Raw genomic sequence first — 21,476 nt, 5'->3', positions numbered from 1 at the left:
ATTTTATTCACATATAGTTGCTTGTAGTAATCTCTCATGATCCTTTGTATTTCTGCAGTGTCAGTTGTTGCTTCTCCTTTTTCATTTCTAATTCTATTGATTTGAGTCTTCTCCCTTTTTTTCTTGATGAGTCTGGCTAATGGTTTATCAATTTTATTTATCTTCTCAAAGAACCAGCTTTTAGTTTTATTGATGTTTGCTATTGTTTCCTTCATTTCTTTTTCATTTATTTCTGATCTGATCTTTATGATTTCTTTCCTCTTGTTAACTTTGGGGTTTTTTTTGTTCTTCTTTCTTTAATTGCTTTAGGTGTAAGATTAGGTTGTTTATTTGAGATGTTTCTTGTTTCTTGAGGTAGGATTGTATTGCTATAAACTTCCCTCTTAGAACTGCTTTTGCTGCATCCCATTGGTTTTGGGTCGTCGTGTTTTCATTGTCATTTGTTTCTAGGTATTTTTCAGTGATCTCTTGGTTGTTAAGTAGTGTATTGTTTAGCGTCCATATGCTTGTACTTTTTACAGATTTTTTCCTGTAATTGATGTGTAGTCTCATGGTGTTGTGGTTGGAAAACATACTTGATGGGATTTCAGTTTTCTTAAATTTATCAGGAGTTGATTTATGACCCAAGATATGATCTGTCCTGGAGAATGTTCCATGATCACTTGAGAAGAAAGTGTATTCTGTTGTTTTTGGATGAAATGTCCTATAAATATCAATTAATCCCATCTTGTTTAATGTATCATTTAAAGCTTGTGTTTCCTTGTTTATTTTCATTTTGGATGATCTGTCCATTGGTGAAAGTGGGGTGTTAAAGTCCCCTACTATGATTGTGTTACTGTCGATTTCCCCTTTTATGGCTGTTAGCATTTGCCTTATGTATTGAGGTGCTCCTATGTTCGGTGCATAAATACTTACAATTGTTATATCTTCTTCTTGTATTGATCCCTTGATCATTATGTAGTGTCCTTCTTTGTCTCTTGTAATAGTCTTTATTTTAAAGTCTATTTTGTCTGATATGAGAATTGCTACTCCAGCTTTCTTCTGATTTCCATTTGCATGGAATATCTTTTTTCCATCCCCTCACTTTCACTCTGTATGTGTCCCTAGTTCTGAAGTGGGTCTTTTGTAGACAGCATATATATGGGTTTTGTTTTTGTATCCATTCAGCCAGTCTGTGTCTTTTGGTTGGGGCATTTAATCCATTTACATTTAAGGTGATTATCAATATGTATGTCCCTATTACCATTTTCTTAATTGTTTTGGGTTTGTTATTGTAGGTCTTTTCCTTCTCTTGTGTTTCTTGCCTAGAGAAGTTCCTTTAGCATTTGTTGTAAAGCTGGTTTGGTGGTGCTGAATTCTCTTAGCTTTGGCTTGTCTGTAAAGCTTTTGATTTCTCTATCGAAGCTGAATGAGATCCTTGCTGGGTAGAGTGATCTTGGTTGTAGGTTTTTCCCTTTCGTCACTTTAAATATGTCCTGCCACTCCATTGTGGCTTGCAGAGTTTCTGCTGAAAGATAAGCTGTTAACCTTATGGGGATTCTCTTATATGTTATTTGTTGTTTTTCCCTTGCTGCTTTTAATATTTTTTCTTTGTATTTAATTTTTGATACAGTGATTAATATGTGTCCTGGCGTGTTTCTCCTTGGATTTATCCCATATGGGACTCACTGCGCTTCCTGGCCTTGACTATTTCCTTTCCCATGTTAGGGAAGTTTTCAACTCTAATCTCTTCAAATATTTTCTCAGTCCCTTTCTTTTTCTCTTTTTCTTCTGGGACCCCTATAATTTGAATGTTGGTGCATTTAATGTTGTCCCAGAGGTCTCTGAGACTGTCATCCATTCTTTTCATTCATTTTTCTTTATTCTGCTCTGCAGTAGTTATTTCCACTATTTTATCTTACAGGTCACTTATCCGTTCTTCTGCCTCAGTTTTTCTGCTATTGATTCCTTTTAGATAATTTTTAATTTCATTTATTGTGTTGTTCATCATTGTTTGTTTACCCTTTAGTTCTTCTAGGTCCTTGTTAAATGTTTCTTGTATTTTCTCCATTCTATTTCCAAGATTTTGGATCATCTTTACTATCATTACTCTGAATTCTTTTTCAGGTAGACTGCCTATTTCCTCTTCAGTTGTTTGGTCTGTTGGGTTTTTATCTTGCTCTTTCATCTGCTGGTGTGTTTCTCCATCTTCTCATTTTGCTTAACTTACTGTGTTTGGGGTCTCCTTTTCGCAGACTGCAGGTTTGTAGTTCCTATTGTTTTTGGTGTCTTCCCGAAGTGGCTAACACTGGTTCAGTGGGTTGTGTAGGGTTCCTGGTGGAGGGGACTGGTGCCTGTGTTCTGGTGGATGAGGCTGGATCTTGTCTTTCTGGTGGGCAGGTCCGTGTCCGGTGGTGTGTTTTGGGGTGTTTGTGACCTTATTATGATTTTAGGCAGCCTCTCTGCTAATGGGTGGGGTTGTATTCCTATCTTGCTAGTTGTTTGGCATAGGGTGTCCAGCACTGTAGCTTGCTGTGCGTTGAGTGGAGCTGGGTCTTAGCATTGAGATGGAGATCCCCGGGAGAGCTTTCGCCATTTGATATTACGTGGATCTGAGAGGTCTCTGGTGGACCAATGTCCTGAACTTGGCTCTCCCACCTCAGAGGCACAGGCCTGACACCTGGCTGGAGCAGCAAGACCCTGTCAGGCACATGGCTCAGAAGAAAAGGGAGAAAAAAAGAAAGAGAAAAAAAAAGAAACAAAATAAAGTTATTAAAATAAAAAAATTAAAAAGTAATAAAAAAAGAAAAGAAAAAAAAAAGAGAGCAACCAAACCAAAAAACAAATCTACCAATGATAACAAATGCTAAAAACTATACAAAAAAACCCTCCAAAATTAACGGACAGACAGAACCCTAGGACAAATGGTAAAAGCAAAGCTATGCAGACAAAATCACACACAGAAGCTTACACATACACACTCACAAAAAGAGAAAAAGGAAAAAAATATATCGTTGCTCCCAAAGTCCACCTCCTGAATTTGGGATGATTCGTTGTCTATTCAGGTATTCCACAGATGCAGGGTACATCAAGCTGATTGTGGAGATTTAATCCACTGCTCCTGAGGCTTCTGGGAGGGATTTCCCTTTCTCTTCTTTGCTCGCACAGCTACCAGCGTTCATCTTTGGATTTGGATCCACCTCTGTCTGTAGGTCGCCTGAGGCCGTCTGTTCTTAGCTCAGACAGGATGGGGTTAAAGGAGCAGCTGATTAGGGGGCTCTGGCTCACTCAGGCTGGGGGGAGGGAGGGGTATGGATGTGGGATGAGCCTGCGGCGGCAGAGGCCAGCAGGACATTGCAACAACCTGAGGCACGCTGTGCGTTCTCCTGGGAAAGTTGTCCCTGGATCACGGGACCCTGGCAGTGGCGGCTGCACAGGCTCTCGGGAGGGGAGGTGTGGATAGTGACCTGTGCTTGCACACAGGCTTCTTGGTGGCTGCAGTAGCAGCCTTAGCATCTCATGCCCGTCTCTGGGGTCCATGCTGATAGCCACAGCTCGTGCCCATCTCTGGAGCTCGTTTTGGCGGTGCTCTGAATCCCCTTTCTTCGTGCACCCGGAAACAATGGTCTCTTGCCTTTTAGGCAGGTCCAGACTTTTTCCCGGACTCCCTCCCATCTAGCCGTGGTGCACTGGCCCCTCAGGCTGTGTTCATGCAGCCAACCCCAGTCCTCTCCCTGCGATCCGACCGAAGCCCGAGCCTCAGCTCCCAGCCCCACCCGCCCCAGCGGGTGAGCAGACAAGCCTCTCGGGCTGGTGAGTGCTGGTTGGCACCGATCCTCTGTGTGGGAATCTCTCTGCTTTGCCTTCCGCACCCCTGTGGCTGCGCTCTCCTCTGTGGCTCCGAAGCTTCCCCTCCACCACCCCCCGTCTCCATCAGTGAAGGGTCTTCCTAGTGTGTGGAAACCTTTCCTCCTTCACAGCTTCCTCCCAGAGGTGCAGGTTCCGTCCCTATTCTTTTGTCTCTGTTTTTTCATTTTTCTTTTGCCCTACCCAGGTATGTGGGGAGTTTCTTGCCTTTTGGGAGATCTGAGGTCTTCTGCCAGAGTTCAGTAGGTGTTCTGTAGGGGTTGTTCCACATGTAGATGTATTTCTGATGTATTTGTGGGGAGGAAGGTGATCTCCACGTCTTACTCTTCCGCCAGCTTGAAGGTCTCCCTATGTGACTCTTATTTGTATCTTTTTCTAGTGTGTCTTTTAGATTCAGTTAGTATCAGAAGTTTTCTCTGCTACATGGTGACTGCTGTCAGATGTTATAGACTAGATGAGGAGCAAGGAAAAGAGCAACTCTTTCAAACAGGAGTTTGAACTGAACCGAGATCTAAAGGGATAGTGTGATTAGTGAGGTGAAAAAACAGGGCAAGTGTCCTCGTGCAGGTTCAGAGGCACAGGAGTGGGAAACTCCATGGTACCTCTGGAAAGGACAAGTGGTCCATATGATGGCTGATATGCAGGGGCAGTGGCAGAGATAAGGCTGGAGCGTCATGCAAGCCCCCGACTTTGTGCTCTGCAGTCTTTATTGTAAAAAATGTGGGGACCATGCAGTATCTTGAATGGGAGAATGATATAATCAGTCAAGTAGAAAATATACTGGTTGGGGCATGGACACAAACACACACAAACATGTTCTTCCTCTTGTTGAAAAGTGAAAATTCAGAGGTGTTTAATCTTTTTCACACTAGGTCTTGTTTTGAAGGTAGAATGGTATTCACTTAGGCCTTGGGAAGAATGTGATCACAGAAGATTCTTTTTTTAAAAAATATTTTTTATTATGAAACTTTTCATAATAAACTCTATGTACCAAATCATCTAGTGTTCACTAGCCATACCTATTTTGTCATATTTGTTCAGTTTTTTCCCCCTGAATTATTGTAAAGCAAATTAGAGACATTATAATATTTCATCCCTAAAGGATGTTTCATACATAACCACAATACCATTATTATGCCAAATGAATTCACAATAATTCATTAATGTCATTTTAATGTATATGAGGGTCTCAAGTTTTTTCTGTTGTTTTTTTTTTAGCCTTTCTTAGCTTTTCGTTGTCATAAAGCAGTACTCAGACTGAATTAATTGCTGGTTGCATGACTGAGTAGAATTTATGAACAGTAGAATATATGAAAAGTATGAGATGATACGCTTTGACGTATATAATGAATCCTAAGTTCTGAGTGTGCTGTTTTCCTTAGGTGATGTGTACTGTGGGTAAATAGTAATGAAGTTTGGAGGTTTAATGCCAGTTATACTTTTTACTATCGTACCTGTACGTACTGAGAGTTGGAGGGGAGGCACACTGCCAGCAGTGGTGTTCTTTTGTCTGTTCTACTCATTCTACTCATAATGTATCATCATTAATTTCATCCTTCCAGCAGACTCTTTCCTGACTTGCCCTTAATCTGATACCTTCTCTCTCCTCACCAGATGATTCCAAAATTTGGTGAGAATAAAAAATTTAAAAATTAGTCTTTTCCCTCAAACACAGATTTGGGAGCTGGTAATTGAAATTATATGTATATTTTTATATTAGAAACTGAGTTTATATGAAGTTTTCTGTAAGCTACGTTTTTCTACTTGGTCATTTTATCATGTTTAATAGGTATGAAGAGGCTGAAGAAGACTGCACACAAGCCATTTTATTAGATGGCTCATATTCTAAAGCTTTTGCCAGAAGGGGAACTGCAAGAACATTTTTGGGAAAGCTCAATGAGGCCAAACAAGGTAAGACTATTTTTATAACACCCGGCCCTCACTCTTCCTGTTGACACTCCTGTTATAGAAGCAGAGATGTGCATAGCTTTCCCATGGTTCAAGGATACAGAACTTAGAAAAGTACATTTTCTTTCACAGTTTAGATCATGAATACATTTGTAGATTTGAAGGAATTCAGCTTCCATAGTGGACCTGGTTATCTTTTAATAGCATACAGCACAATCTGACCAAAATTAATGAAAAATTCGAATTATAGGTGAGAAGGAAAAAAGCAAGAAAAGCAAGAATGAAAAGGGAGTCAGCAACCAGGAGGTAGAGGATAATATGAGACTGTAGTGATGCCCCTGCTTTTTTTCTTGATACTAGTTATTCTTATTTTTTCATGATCTTTTAAGTATTTACTCTGTTAGTCATTTTGAAGAACCAACTTACTTCTCTTGTGTGTTTTCTGTTTTACATATTTCTACTTTTTATTTCCTCCTTCATCTGTCTTTTGGCTTAATTTGCTGGTTTTCTAACTTCTTGACATATCAATACTTATATAATTGTTTTTCAGCCTTTAAATGTTCATTTAAATCTGGCAGTTTAAGTCTGGCTTCAGCTGTAGCCCATGCATTTTTTTATTATGGTAAAATAGACATAACATAAAATTTACTGTTTTAACCATTTTTAAGTGTACAGTTCAGTGGCATTGAGTACATTCACATTGTTGTGCAACCATCACCATTACACATCTCCAGAACTTTTTCATCATTACATTCTGAACATTCTACCCTTTTGACAATAACTCTCCATTCCCCCTTCTTCCAGCCCCTGGTAATCAACATTCTAATTTCTGTCTCTGAATTTGACTATTCTAGTACCTCATGTGAGTAGAATCATACAGTAGTTGTCCTTTCGTGTCTGGCTTATTTCACTTAGCATGTCTCTAAGGCTCATCCATGTTGTACCATATGTCAGACTTTGATTCTTTTTTAAGGCTTAATAATATTCCATTTTCTGGGATTCTCTTAGATTCTGTCTTATGTTTGGTGATTACCCTGTCATTTGTGAACAGTGTGAGTTTTGGTAAGTTAGATGACCTCTAGATCAAGGCCTCAGTTGTTTCACTGTAAAGTGGAGTTGTAGTCATGGTTACATGAGAATTCATATAAAGCAACTAGAATAGCAGTTGGTAAATGTTAGTTCTTATTATTGCTCACCAGTTTCCTAGCATCCTGAGTAAAACTTCTTGAGATAAATGTGGGGTTACTAACTAAATATATAATTTCTTGAACTCCATAAAGTATTTTCACTAATTTATTATATTTCTTAAAAATTCATTTCAGATTTTGAAACTGTTTTACTTCTGGAACCTGGAAATAAGCAGGCAGTGACTGAACTTTCCAAAATTAAAAAGGTATGCATCCTTTCCACCAAAATATGGTCTTATTTTCTGAAGCATAAACACATTTATTTGTTGCATGCTTAAGTTGAGAATATTTTGATAGTCATGATTACAAATTTATTTTCAAGGAATTAATTGAGAAAGGACACTGGGATGATGTCTTTCTTGATTCTACTCAAAGGCAAAACGTGATAAAACCCATTGATAATCCACCTCATCTTGGATCAACGGTAACTAAAGCCCTTTAATTTTTTCCCTTGCTATTTAAATATCAGTGTTCTATTAATAAGAGCTGAAAACAAATGTTGAATTAGTAGACTCTGAAAAGAAATTAGTAGACTCTGAAAAGTAAAGCCCTTTAATTTTTTCCCTTGCTATTTAAATATCAGTGTTCTATTAATAAGAGCTGAAAACAAATGTTGAATTAGTAGACTCTGAAAAGAAATGTTGAAATCTCTTCCAAGAGCCATTTTTAGAATCTTTAAAAAATACTTCTTAGGAATATTGACATAATCAAATTGGGGAAAATTGAGCTGCTTAAAGTTCTGGGGTAACTTTTTAAAGTGACTTTTAATTTAACACTAAATATTTCTACATATTTTCTGGCTTTAAAGGAATCTGGAGCAGTTTTACATTTTGTAATTAAATATTTTTACTTCTATTACTGTTATTTGAGATTGGGATTTTATTACAGTAGTCTTTCATCTTCTGTGGGGTTTGATCTAAAGTTAGCACTTTGGCAAAAATCTAGTACAGGCATACCTTGTTTTTATTGCACTTTGCAGATACTGCGTTTTTTACAAATTGAAGGTTTGTGGCAACCCTGTGCTGAGCAAGTCTATCAGCGCCATTTTTCCAATAGCATTTTCTTACTTCATGTCTTTGTGTCACATTTTGGTAATTTTTGCAATATTTCAAACTTTTTCATTACTATCATATTTGTTATGGTGATCTGTGATCAGTGATCTTTGTTACTATTGCAAAAAGACTTGCTGAAGGCTCAGATGATGGTTAGCATTTTTTTTGCAATAAAGTATTTTTTAATTAAGGTATGTACATTTTTTAAAGACATAATGCTATTACACACTTAAAAGAGTACAGTATAGTGTAAACATAACTTTTATATGCATTGAGAAACCAAAGGATTTATGTGACTTGCTTTATTGCAATATTCACTTTATTGTGGTGGTCTGTAACTGAACCTGCAATATCTCCAAGGTATTGCCTGTATAAGCAGAATTATTCTTAAGAATATACACTGCACATTGTTTTTGGTATACCATACTGTTTTTCATTAAATCCAACAAAGCCAGTTTTTTCCTGTAATATTGGAACAGAAAGAGTAGCTGGTAAAATTCAGTGGTTTGTTTTGTTTATATATATATATATAGTGTGTGTGTGACTCTATAGTAACTTCTAACATTTACATGGTATTATATATAGAAATTATGAAAGATAAAATGCATATAGAAAAGTACACAGAACAAATTAAGATTTAAAGAATAAAGTGAACACCTATGAAACCACCAACCAGGTCAAAAAATTGAAAGGTATCAGCCTCCAAAAATCTCCCTCTGTGCCCCTCACTGATCATGATCTCCCTGCACCCTAGAAGTAACTGTTATGCATGGATGATGCTTTGAGAGAAATAACAATTTTACAAGGAAGTCGGAGCAGATATTTTTATCCTCCTTTTACAAAGGAAGAAGGTGAGGCAAAGAAAGTTTGTGTTTTGTCAAGTTCATAGTTCAAGTTAATAACAGATAGAGGAATTCTGTGTTTAATATTTTTCTTGGGTTCTTATTTTGACTTTATTCTTGAATTTTCTGAGATAATAATTGTTTCATGTGCCAGGCATAAATCTTAGTTGCTTTCATACATTTTCATACATCATGTTCATTTTCATACATCATATTCACTTGCTATTATTCTATTCTTAACCATAAAGGTGATTAAATGTTTAATCCAATGTGATTTAAACTTTTATCTCTTTGTAAAACTTTGTCACAGAAGTTAATTCAAAAGTTAAAAACAAAGCCTTTGTCAGACTTTTGCTGTCCATAATTATAAAGACATTACCATGTGGTAAATCAGATATCTGTGTATGGAAGAATGTCCCATGGCCAGTATACCCTAAACAGCTTTTATAAATCTGTTGGGTTCTCTTCTCCCTCAGTTTAAAAATCAGTTTATGTTAATAGTTGTGAAAATGCAACATAAATTTGAATCTTTTGTGGCTGGATCGCAAAACAGAACACCTTCATGAATTGAGAGATCTAGGGTAAACCATTTTGTAACTGATCCAACAGAAACAAAATCATTATCCTAGTGGGAAGGGGAAATAATTGCTATTTATTTTTGTAATAGGTCTCCATTTTAAAAAGTGGGCATTATTTAAAAAATAGTAGGTGCAGTTTGGTATGATGCTTTTGAGTTGATCTGAGCCCCATTTCATAAGCTTTAAACTTAAGTTGAGAATAACTCACAGGTTAGTTGAGATCAAAGGAAATAATGTCCAATAATGCTAAGGCAGTTTCACGTAAAACACATGTTAATTTCCTTTTCAGTCATATATGTGTGAGGCCACCTGGACACTGAGGAAGGTGGTCAGGAAAGAAAGGAAGGCCCAGGAGGTGGAGAAAAAAGAGTCCTGGGGTTACTTTATTCAAGCGAGAGGCTCGGTTGGGGTGTCCTGTGCTTGAGGGTGTGCAGCGGGGAGTACGGTTAATATATCTTCTCTAGAGAGACTGTAGGAGAGCAGTAATGTAGGTCAGCTGGGCCTGGGGTTCCTAGGTAGGATGGTAGTAAATGAGAGTTTGTCCTGATCTCTTGGTCTCCACTAAAATATTTTATTTTTTTCGTTTTCCTGTTTTCCCATGTCAAAATTTCATGCTTGGTCCTTTGTCTCTTTCTCCTTTTCTGTTTATTCTTTTTTTAAAAAAATATTTTATTTATTTATTTATTTGTTTTTGGCTGTGTTGGGTCTTTGTTGCTGCACGCAGGCTTTCTCTAGTTGCGGCAAGCGGGGGCTACTCTTCATTGCGGTGCGTGGGTGCCTCATTGCCGTGGCTTCTCTCGTTGTGGAGCACCAGCTCGAGGTGCGTGGGTTTCAGTAGTTGCCACTCGTGGGCTCAGTAGTTGTGGCTCGTGGGCTCTAGAGTGCAGGCTCAGTAGTTGTGGCGCATGGGCTTAGTTGCTCTGCGGCATGTGGGATCTTCCCGAACCAGGGCTCAAACCCATGTCCCCTGCATTGGCAGGCGGATTCTTAACCACTGCACCACCAGGGAATCCCTCTGTTTATTCTTATTTCTCTTTTCTTTTTCTTGAAATGGTATAATATAGAGTTAAATAAAATGTATGCTTCTAAATCTTAATTTAAAAAGAGATGAATTGATCCTTTCATATTTTCTTAGATCTTTCAACTGTAGTGGTACCTTTTGTGTTTCACTCCTGTTACTAGCATACTGTCATCCCCTCATCCCTCCCAGCCATCAGTAGCATTGAGCAGCTCTCAGTAGCCACTGGTCTACCCTGAAAGAGATCATCTGTTAGGAAATTCATTAACTAGGATCATGTTTGCACCTCTGTTGTCAATGAAAGGATTTGGTTTTAAATGGAACTGCATTGATACAATTCAGTAGTTATAGTCTATTTTTTTTATAGTCTGTTCTTTAACACTGTTTTTTAACACTAACACATATCCATTCTTGGTCAATATCTTGATAGCAAACTATTGGTGTTGATAGTTATCAGCAAAGCAAAGGCCTTAGATTAACATGATTATCCTTAAAGATAGAACCACTAACAGGATTCTGTTAACAGACTTTTAATAGCTTTTTTATTTATGTGCATTCATCTAGTAACAGTCAGTTGTCAACCAGTAGGTCTTTTCTTAGTTATACTAATGGAATGCCTGGTTTTAACACTGAGTTTAGTATATATGTCAAGAGTTTTTATATTTACAGCTTTCTGATTTAAAATTCAACTCTACAGTTGGAATGAAAACTTAGAGTATACTGAAGAACGTCTTTTATTAAAAAGCAAAGAGTATTACATGTAAACTTAGGAAGAAGTTTAAAATATTTGCCACCTGTTATGATTGAAATAAATAGTGAATGCTATTTATTTTAATAAATTAAAAACCATTATTGTGGTCAAGTACTTACCAACTTTGTGTAAATTATTTGGCAAATCTTTAATTCTAGGCTGGTTTTATCCAGCAGTTAGAGGATGCAGTTAGGTTTTTGTTTTTGTTTTTTAAAATATTTATTTATTTACTTATTTGGCTGCATCAGATCTTAGTTGCAGGATGTTCGTTGCGGCATGCAGGATCTTTTCTTTCATACAGAATGCAGGTTATTGCCTGGCCATGTTCTACTTGCCTTCAGCCCACAATACTGATGTCACTTGGTCATATTTTTTTCTTAGCTTTGTTTCCTCTAGGATAAACTTCAAACTCCTTGATACAGCACACAAGTCCCTTTATAAGCTGCCTTTAAGGAGCCCTTCAGGCTTTATCTCCACCTCTCCTCCCCTTGCACCAGCCCTACTGGACTTCTCACCTTTCCACTGACCATGCCATACCCTTCAACACTGCCATTCCTGGGTACTTTTTCTGTGAAGCCCCCGATGTCAATTTTTATCTTCCTTCCTCTGTTCTTTTAGCACTTTGTACCTGTACCTTTTTTTTTTTTTTTTTTTTGCGGTACGCGGGCCTCTCACTGTTGTGGCCTCTCCCGCTGCGGAGCACAGGCTCCGGACGCACAGGCTCAGCGGCCATGGCTCACGGGCCCAGCCGCTCCACGGCATGTGGGATCTTCCCGGACTGGGGCACGAACCCGTGTCCCCTGCATTGGCAGGTGGACTCTCAACCACTGCGCCACCGGGGAAGCCCTGTACCTGTACCTTTTATAGTGCATGTTCCATTGCCTTGTAATTATTTATATATGCATCTTCTTTCCCCCATTTAGCCCTACATATGGTAGTAGTCTGGCAGTATGACTCCAAATTGAATTTACTTACAACTCGGATATTGGCTGTAAAAACACTGTAACCTTTTAATTTGTGTCCCTAAAATAGGAAACCTTTGTATGTTGATGCAAAGAATTGATTTTAATTGTTTTAGAAACCACTCACGAAGCTTATTATTGAAGAAACTGGTAATTTGATACAGACTGTTGATGTGCCAGATAGCACTGCTGCTGCTCCAGAGCATAATCCTGTTAATCCAGCAAAGGCAACAGCAGCCACTGGCACAAGTAAGAAGAACTCAAGCCAAGATGACCTTTTGCCCACAAGTGATATCCCAAAAGCAAAAGTATTGAGGATAGAAGAAATCAGTGATACTTCAGCTCTGCAGTGAGTAGAAATACTTTTATTTGGTAGTCATCTAGAATGGTAGTAATCCCACTAGAAAATTGATACTGCTGATGAGACTTCTGGTTTGTACTCATCCACATAGTTTTCTGAACTATCCAACTTTACACTGTAGTTTTTCTTTTAACTGTAAGAGAGGTTTTGCTGAAGGAATGATCACTATTCCTTTACCACACCGAGGACTTTAGAAATAAGAGAAAGTATCTTTTTTTAAAAAAATATTTTAATTTTATTGGAGTATAGTAGATTTACAATGTTGTGTTAGTTTCAGGTATATAGCAAAGTGATTCAGTTACACATATACATATATTCATTCTTTTTTAGATTCTTTCTCAATGTAGATTATAACAGAATATTGAGTAGAGTTCCCTGTGCTATACAGTAGGTCCTTGTTGCTTATTGATCTTACATATAGTAGTTTTTGTATGTTCATCTCAAGCTCCTGATTTATCCCTCCTGCCCCACGTTTCCCCTCTGGTAATGCTAAGTTTGTTTTCAGTATCTGTAAGTCCGTTTCTGTTTTATAAATAAGTTCATTTGTATCTTTTTAAAAAAAATTAGATTCCACATATGAGTGGTATCATATGATATTTGTCTTTGACTGACTTCACTTAGTATGATAATCTCTGGGTCCATCCATGTTGCTGTAAATGGCATTATTTCATTATTTTTTATGGCTTAGTAATATTCCATTGTGTGTATGTACCACATCTTATTTACCCATTCCTCTTTCGATGGACATTTAGGTTGCTTCCATGTCCTGGCTGTTGTAAATAGTGCTGCAGTGAACATTGGGGTGCGTGTATCCTTTCAGATTATCATTTTCTCTGGATATATGCCCAGGAATGGGATTGCTGGATCATATGGTAGTTCTGTTTTAAGTTTTTTAAGGAACCTCCATACTGTTCTCCATAGCAGTTGTACCAATTTACATTCCCATCAACAGTGTAGGAGGGTTCCCTTTTCTCCACACCCTCTCCAGTACTTATTGTTTGTAGATTTTTTGATGATGGCCATTCTGACTGGTGTGAGGTGATATCTCACTGTAGTTTTGATTTGCATTTCTCTGATAATTAGTGATGTTGACCATCTTTTCATGTGCATTTTGGCCATCTGTATGTCATCTTTGGAGAAATGTCTGTTTAGATCTTCTGCCCATTTTTTGATTGGGTTGTTTGTTTTTTAGACATAGAGCTGCATGAGCTGTTTGTATATTTTAGAGATTAATCCCTTGTCATTTGCTTCAGTTGCAAATATTTTCTCCCATTCTGTGAGTTCTTTTTGTTTTGTTGATACTTTCCTTTGCTGTGCAGAAACTTTTAAGTTTAATTAGGTCCCATTTGTTTATTTTTGTTTTTATTTTCATTATTCTAGGAGGTGGATCAGAAAAGATATTACTGCAGTTTATGTCAAAGAGTGTTCTGCCTGTGTTTTCCTCTAAGAGTTTTATAGTGTACAGCCTTACATTTAGTTCTTTGATCCATTTTGAGTTTATTTTTGTGTGTGGTATTAGAGAATGTTCTAATTTTATTTTCCTACATGTAGCTGTCCAGTTTTCCCAGTACCATTTATTGAAGAGACTGTCTTTTCTCCATTGTATAGCCTTGCCTCCTTTGTTGTAGATAGTTGACGGTAGGTGTGTTGTGAGTTTATTTCTGGGCTTCCTAGCCTATTTTATTGATCTATATTTCTGTTTTTGTGCCAGTACTGTACTGTTTTGATTACTCTAGCTTTGTAGTATAGTCTGAAGTCAGGGAGTCTGATTCCTCCAGCTCTGTTTTTCTTTCTCAAGATTGCTTTGGCTCTTCAGGGTCTTTTGTGTTTCCATATAAATTAAAAAAATTTTTGCTCTAGTTCTGTGAAAAATGCCATTGGTAATTTGATAGGGATTGCATTAAATCTGTAGATTGCCTTGGGTAGTATAGTCATTTTGACAGTATTGATTTTTCCAATCCAAGAACATGGTATATCCTTCCATCTGTGTCATCTCTGATTTCTTTCATCAGCATCTTATAGTTTTCACAGTAGAGGTCTTTTGTCTCATTAGGTAGGTTTATTCCTAGGTATTTTATTCTTTTTGATACAATGGTAAATGGGAGTGTTTCCTTAATTTCACTGTCAGATCTTTCGTTGTTAGTATATAGGAATGCAGGAGATTTCTGTGTATTAATTTTGTATCCTGCAACTTTACTGAATTAATTGATGAGCTCTAGTAGATTTCTGGTAGCATTTTTAGGATTTTCTATGTATAGCATCATGTCATCTGCAAACAGTGATGAAAGTATCTTGAACAAATTGATTTTGTGCATTTTCTTTTCTAGAACTTCAGTAAATATGTTTCACTTTGTAATTCAGGTTTTTAAATTTTTTATAGGGAAGCTTCATAAACAATGTAGAATTTAGGCATTATCATTATTCTAGCCATTAATATTTAAGATATTCATGGGCTCTTTAAATTTCGTTTGGAATTTTTCAAAAAGTCATGCATTTTCTTAATGATAAGAATATAAAAGACATAGATTAGTAGTTTACTTTGGGGTGTTGAAATTTTATTCATATATTTTTGCATTGCTACTCAACAGTCCTATTAAAAGTTTTTTTTGTTTTAAATTTTGAACTTTAGTAGTTCTGTTTAGAGTGATATTATAGATTGTGGGAAAACTTTAAGCAGGCAGGTTTTTTTTTTTTTTTTTTTAAAGGAGGAAGCATTTCTTCCTTCTTGGAATCTTTCTTGAAACTGTGGTAATTCACATAATTCAGAGTGAAAGGTTGACTTGTGAGTATATGTGATATAATAATTCAGTGTATAGAAATGTTTCGTCAAAAGGTAGCCAGGCTATTAGCCCAGCTCATGAGAATAGTCATTACGTAACCAGCATCTGAAAATTTGCACAAGTATAATCTGTCTTGCCAAAAGTATACATATATTATCAGCTGAAAGAATTTACTACTGGCAGAATATAAATAGATAATACAGTATTAATAAAGTCAGAAATTAAAAAATCTCTGTTGATGTTTCCTTATATAAGCTTTGACTATTTGTGGTTCTTCTCTTTGTTTTTCTTTTTTATTATTATTATTTATTTATTTTTGGCTGCCTTGGGTCTTCATTGCTGCTTGTGGGCTTTCTCTAGTTGCGGTGAGCGGGGGCTACTCTTTGTTGCAGTGCATGGGCTTCTCATTATGGTGGCTTCTCTTGTTACAGAGCATGGGCTCTAGGCCCGTGGGCTCCAGTAGTTGTGGCACGTGGGCTCAGTAGTTGTGGCTCACAGGCTCTAGAGTGCAGGCTCAGTAGTTGTGGCGCATGGGCTTAGTTGCTCCGCGGCATGTGGGATCTTCCCGGGCCAGGGATCAAACCTGTGTCCCCTGCATTGGCAGGCAGATTCTTAACTACGGCGCCACCAGGGAAGCCCTGTGGTTCTTTTCTAATTGTTTGATGCTTCTGAAATATTTCAGACCTGAAGTCAATTTGAAAAAGGATGTATGTCAGCCTTTCAGTGAGAAGATTTCTATAGAGGTGGACAAAACATCTGCTCAGTTTATCAGGGCTGCTCTTCCTCCAGTTCCTGCAAACTCATTTCAGCTTGAATCTGATTTCAGACAACTGAAAAATTCTCCAGATATGTTGTATCAATATTTGAAGGTAAGAGGGAGGAAGCTGGTAGTTCTCCTGTAAGTTAGAGGCCAAAGAACTTCTTTGGTCACTATATAATAATAGTACTATATTTGCTTATAATATGATTGTAGAAAATGCTCTTATCCCTTGCCTGATACATATCCCTTGCCTGGTCAGACCATTTTAAATATTTGCAACCAGTGAACCTCTGAAAAAGGTTCTGTGTTAAATTTTGTTTTCTAAAATAACTTAATCTAATTTCCTACATCATGACTTAAACTTAATTCTTCATCCTTCAAGATGAGGAAAGAAGCTAAAATACATTGAGTGCCTTCTGTGTGCCAAGCAATGCTTGCAATATTTAGGCCGTCAGTCTCCTGAAAATGAGCTTTTTTTGCTCAAGAAAAAGAATTAACTCATGAAATTTACCAAATAATGGATTTTTAGCATTGTCTTTTTCAAGTAGTTCTATTTTTTTTTTTTTTTTTTTTTTTTTTTTTTTTGCGGTATGCGGGCCTCTCACTGTTGTGGCCTCCCCCGTTGCGGAGCACAGGCTCCGGATGCGCAGGCCCAGCGGCCATGGCTCACGGGCCCAGCCGCTCCGCGGCATATGGGATCCTCCCAGACCGGGGCACGAACCCGTATCCCCTGCATCGGCAGGCGGACTCTCAACCACTGCGCCACCAGGGAGGCCCAAGTAGTTCTATTTTTTAAACTCTCTAATTCTTTTTATTGGTCCTTGAGAGCTCTCTTTCATTTCCTGTTTCTGTTGGGTAGTACACATCTCTCCATGAGATTTTTCTCTGTCTTGAACAGAGTGATTATTTTATAGTTCCTCTAACTTTCATTCTTCTATCATAGTTACATTTCAGTGTGACTCCATTATTATTCGTTGAATACTAATGCATAATAGTTATTTTTTACTATGTTGAACTAAGCAATTATTATATAAATAATTTGTGATTGGGAATGTTGCCATAATTTAATTTTCTAACACCTTATATTTTTCCCAAGCAAATTGAACCATCCTTGTATCCCAAGCTGTTTCAGAAAAATCTAGATCCAGATGTATTCAACCATATCATTAAAATTCTGCATGACTTTTACATTGAGTAAGTAAGTTTAGTTATGCTTTCATGTTGTAATGCTCAGCTGTTTCTAGTGATTTGGGAAATTCATTCTTTTTGATGTCATATTACCTTTTGTATAGCAAAATTAGCTCTCTTGTAAATTTAGCTGTTGCAGAAGCTGTAAAGAGATGACAAGTACAAACAATGAAATAGGAAATGATTAGGAGGAAAAATGACTTAAAATTTTTTTTAGAGAAAGGTAGGGTATGGAAGTGACAAATATTATAGCAGATTAATAACGTCAGTGCTGTGCCTCACATTTAAGAATATTACAATTTTTTCAGTTGACTTGATAAAATTCTTCATTTGGACACTTAAAATATAGACAGTATGCAGGGAAAAATGATACATGAAGACCTTATTTATATATAATTAGAAATATTATTTTAGTAAGCAGACTGAATGAGCTGCTTTTAATTGATAATTTGTTTTTTTATTTGGATTATTTCAGGAAAGAAAAGCCATCACTCATCTTTGAAATCTTACAAAGACTTTCTGAACTAAGAAGGTTTGATATGGCAGTGATGTTTATGTCAGAACCTGAGAAGAAAAGTGAGTTCTGTGAAGAAAGCTTTTTCATATCTCTTTATTCTTGTGTGTCCCTTTATTCAACAAATGGTAGCAAATATTTATTGAATGTCAATTGTGTACAAGGTACATACAATTAAATTAATTACAATTAAGCTAATTAAATTGAATTACTATTAAATTAAGTAAAGTTAAATTTTTTGATCCTGACAACAACTTTGTGAGGTGTAGGTATGATTATCATTTTGGTTTTACAAAGGAGGAAACTGAAGCATACACAGGTAAGGAACTTGACCAAGATTCCATAGCTAGGAAGCCAGACCCAGGAGTTAAACCGAGGTGTTCTGGGCTCTTCTACTTGAAAACGCAGTGATAGCGTAATGGTTGAGCTGCTGGCATGATGGAACTCGTGCAGGGTTCCTGCCACAGGAGCTTGCAACTGGGCGTGGGTGCATGGGAGTTCTCTCCCATTTTTTGAGCTAATTTCCTTGAGTTTCTTTGATTTAAGCTGAAATCTCAAAAAAGTGCAGGAGTCAGATGAAGAAGGTGGGAATGTGCAGAGGTTCTGAGGCAGGAGAGAGCAAACTGAGCTTAGAAAATTAAAAGGAGTGCAGTGCGGCTGGATTGTAGAGTTAGAGGGTAAAAAGAGGCAGGTGATGAGCCTGAAGAGCTGGATCCCTTGTTTATTTCTACATCTCAGTCTTTGGCATAAAGTGTCAGTTTTGGAGAACCCTAATTTAAGTAAAATCAAACTATGGAGAAACTTCAATTACAATTGACCCTTGAACAACATGGGAGTTAGGGGCACCAACCCTCCAAACAGTTGAAAATCCACCTACAATTTTATAGTCGGTCCACAGTATCTGAGGTTCCTCATTCACAGATTCAGCCAACCGTGGATCATGTAGTATTGTAGTATTTACTATTGAAAAATATCCGCCTTTAAGTGGATCTGTGCAGTTGAAACCCGTGTTTTTCAAGGGTCAATTGTACTTGGAGTTCTAAGGCTATACTGTAGTTTTAGGAAAAAGAGAAAAATCATTAGAATGCAGGAGTACCAGTTTTTTAGTTTTAGAAATAGCAAAAACTATGATTTTCAGATACTTTCTGGACTAAACATACCTTGGGCTCCTTTTCTGTTTCTTCTTTATGTATGTAGCAGTGACATTGAATCTGAATCACTAAGAAAAATACTCTGTATGTTGAACTTAGGGAAGTGGACATGTAATTTAGAGAGATTCCTAATAGGGGTAAACCAAAAGAAGTTTCTGCTTAATCTTTAATCAGAAACAGTCCCTGAAATTCCCTGAAAGTATTACTGTTTCTTATTACTATTCTGACCTCATTTTTTATCACTTTTTTTAGTCATTCTGCCCCACCGCACTGACTTTGTGTCTTTTTAATATACCAAATTGCCAAACTTCTTATAGCCTCAGGGTCTTTGTGTTTGACTGTTCCCCCTCAGCCTAGACTATCCTCCCCTGCCTCTTCCTCACTTCATTCAGTTTCCACCTAGTAGTCACCTCCTCAGAGACACCTTTCCTCACCGGCCTACTCACAATAACTGCCTGCCTCCCTTTCCTCATCACCCTCTGTCATCTTACCTCGCTTTGTTTTTCTTCATAATACAGAACGAGCTGACAGTATTTTAAGTATTTGTTTATTATTTCTCTCTCCCTAATAGAATGGAAGCTCCATGACAGCAGGAACTTTGTCTACCTTGTTCTTTAGGCCTCAGCGTGTAGAACAGTGCTTAGTACATAATAACCTCTTAGTATAAGTGCATGAGTGAATGGATTTCTTGCCACTATGATGTGATAACTTGAAGTGTGCTCAAAGAATGTGAGTTGGTCCTTCAGACTGGCCTACCAACAGTACTGTCTTGGTGGGGTCACCACTGTCCGCTAAGTTAAACGTGGGAAGCACTTACAGTGGTTCCTGGCATGTAACTTAATATTCAATAAATAGTAGCTGTTGTTGTCTTTTTTATTGTCATTATTATTAAAAACTGTTAGCTAGTTTTAACGTTGAGGAATGTATGAACTCTAATAGCGTTTTCCATAGTGTTGAGTGTAGACCACCCATTTCAGTAGTATGAAAGATAAAGATTTTAAATGACTCATAAGCAAATCTTTTTTAACTTTTAATTGTAATTATAAAAATGTACAGCTTGCCCATCAAACATTCTTGTGAATGTTATTGCTAATTTTTAATTTATAGTAGTGATATAAATTTTTCTTTTAAAATAAAATGATTTAAGTTTTGAAAAAGTTAATTGGAATATTAAATAAGTAAAAGTATACTTGTTACACAGGTCAAAAATCTTTAAGGTAGTACAGAATGAATTATGTTTCATCTGCAAAGTTAATGTCATTGAGGATGTAGGGGAAATTTTTTACTGCCAAAGCAAAATATTCTGCTAAGAAACATCATTGGACTGTTGTATAATTTTCTGTTCTCAGGTTGGCTTTTTAAATATCTGAATTAGAATTTATAAATAATCCTAATGATTGCTTTATAATGTAAAAAATATTTAATTTTTGTTTACTTTTACCTTTAATTTTTGCTTTACTTTTTAAAAATGGAGATTAAAATGAATTTTTTTTCTTTTTCAGTTGCACGTGTATTATTCAATCACATAGACAAATCAGGATTGAATGATAATTCTGTTGAAGAACTCAAGAAAAGATATGGTGGTTGATTTCCATTTTTACTGAAATTATTGCCTTTGGATTTCATATGTAAATTTTTTTCTACTGAAAATAAAATGTTTTGCTTTTTAAGAAAATGATATCATACAGGAGAAGTACTGTTTTTGGACGTAAGCTAACTAAATATAAAGTGAATTGTGATTTAACTAGTGAGAAATATACTTAAATGAACTATTTATCAGTTTTTTTCTGAAAATAAAAATAGAAATAATGAGGTATACTTGTAAAGATTGGTGTTTTATGTCATTTTATTTTATTATTTTTATTAAAAATTTTTTTTTTATTTTTATCTGGCTGCGTTGGGATTTTGTCGCTGCGTTTGGGCTTTCTCTAGTTGTGGCGAACGGGGGCTACTCTTCGTTGCAGCGCACGGGCTTCTCGTTACGGTGGCTTCTCTTGTTGCGGAGCACGGGCTCTAGGTGCGCAGGCTTCAGTAGTTGTGGCACACAGGCTCAGTAGTTGTGGCTCGCGGGCTCTAGAGCGTTGGCTCAGTAGTTGTGGCGCACGGGCTTAGTTGCTCCGCGGCATGTGGGATCTTCCCGGGCCAGGGCTCGAACCCGTGTACCCTGCATTGGCAGGCGGATTCTTAACCCCTGTGCCACCAGGGAAGTCCTATAAGTCATTTTAAGTGTTAAGTTTAGATACATTCTTCAGTGCCCCATAAGTGTTACATTTTAAAAAATATTTTCATGAGTTTTTGTAACCACATGACAAGGTTGCTTCCTTAGCATATGAATAAAAGTTATATAGAGGGAGTTAGGTAGATATCAGATTGTTTCATTATAAAATGTTTTCGTACCATTGTGCCAGTTCACTAACATAAAATTGCTTAGTTGCAGGATGTGTATTTTTAGTATTTATGTTGAAAGGAGGCTTTCAGTTAGACTTTTTAAATAGGTTACTTGGAGGTCACAGCATACTTAAATTTCACTGCTACAGCTTTTTTTCCTCATGATATCCATGTTATATGTCAACTGAAT

General features: G+C 37.0%; 1 protein-coding gene across 3 annotated transcripts in view; it reads left to right on the top strand.

The window, feature by feature from the left end:
* RPAP3 (RNA polymerase II associated protein 3) overlaps nucleotides 1–21,036 on the top strand; it is a 42,500-nt gene extending 21,464 nt beyond the window's left edge. For 2 of the 3 annotated variants that reach the window (XM_082636604.1, XM_082636605.1), the window contains exons 10-17: nucleotides 5,636–5,757; nucleotides 7,077–7,147; nucleotides 7,264–7,365; nucleotides 12,261–12,493; nucleotides 15,968–16,154; nucleotides 17,142–17,239; nucleotides 17,709–17,809; nucleotides 20,401–21,036. In XM_082636604.1, the coding sequence (XP_082492730.1) occupies nucleotides 5,636–5,757; nucleotides 7,077–7,147; nucleotides 7,264–7,365; nucleotides 12,261–12,493; nucleotides 15,968–16,154; nucleotides 17,142–17,239; nucleotides 17,709–17,809; nucleotides 20,401–20,486 (1,000 nt within the window). In that variant the 3' untranslated portion in view covers nucleotides 20,487–21,036. Of the gene's footprint in view, nucleotides 1–5,635; nucleotides 5,758–7,076; nucleotides 7,148–7,263; nucleotides 7,366–8,747; nucleotides 8,769–12,260; nucleotides 12,494–15,967; nucleotides 16,155–17,141; nucleotides 17,240–17,708; nucleotides 17,810–20,400 lie in introns of those variants that run through there. The other variant, XM_082636606.1, reaches the window with a different exon arrangement.
* The last annotated feature ends 440 nt before the right edge of the window (nucleotides 21,037–21,476 follow it).

The sequence above is a fragment of the Mesoplodon mirus genome (assembly GCF_964341445.2).
Source record: "Mesoplodon mirus genome assembly, chromosome: 11".
Classification (NCBI taxonomy): Eukaryota; Metazoa; Chordata; class Mammalia; order Artiodactyla; family Ziphiidae; genus Mesoplodon; species Mesoplodon mirus.
Note: the sequence above shows the minus strand (reverse complement) of the source record. Positions and strands in the feature narration are given on the sequence as shown.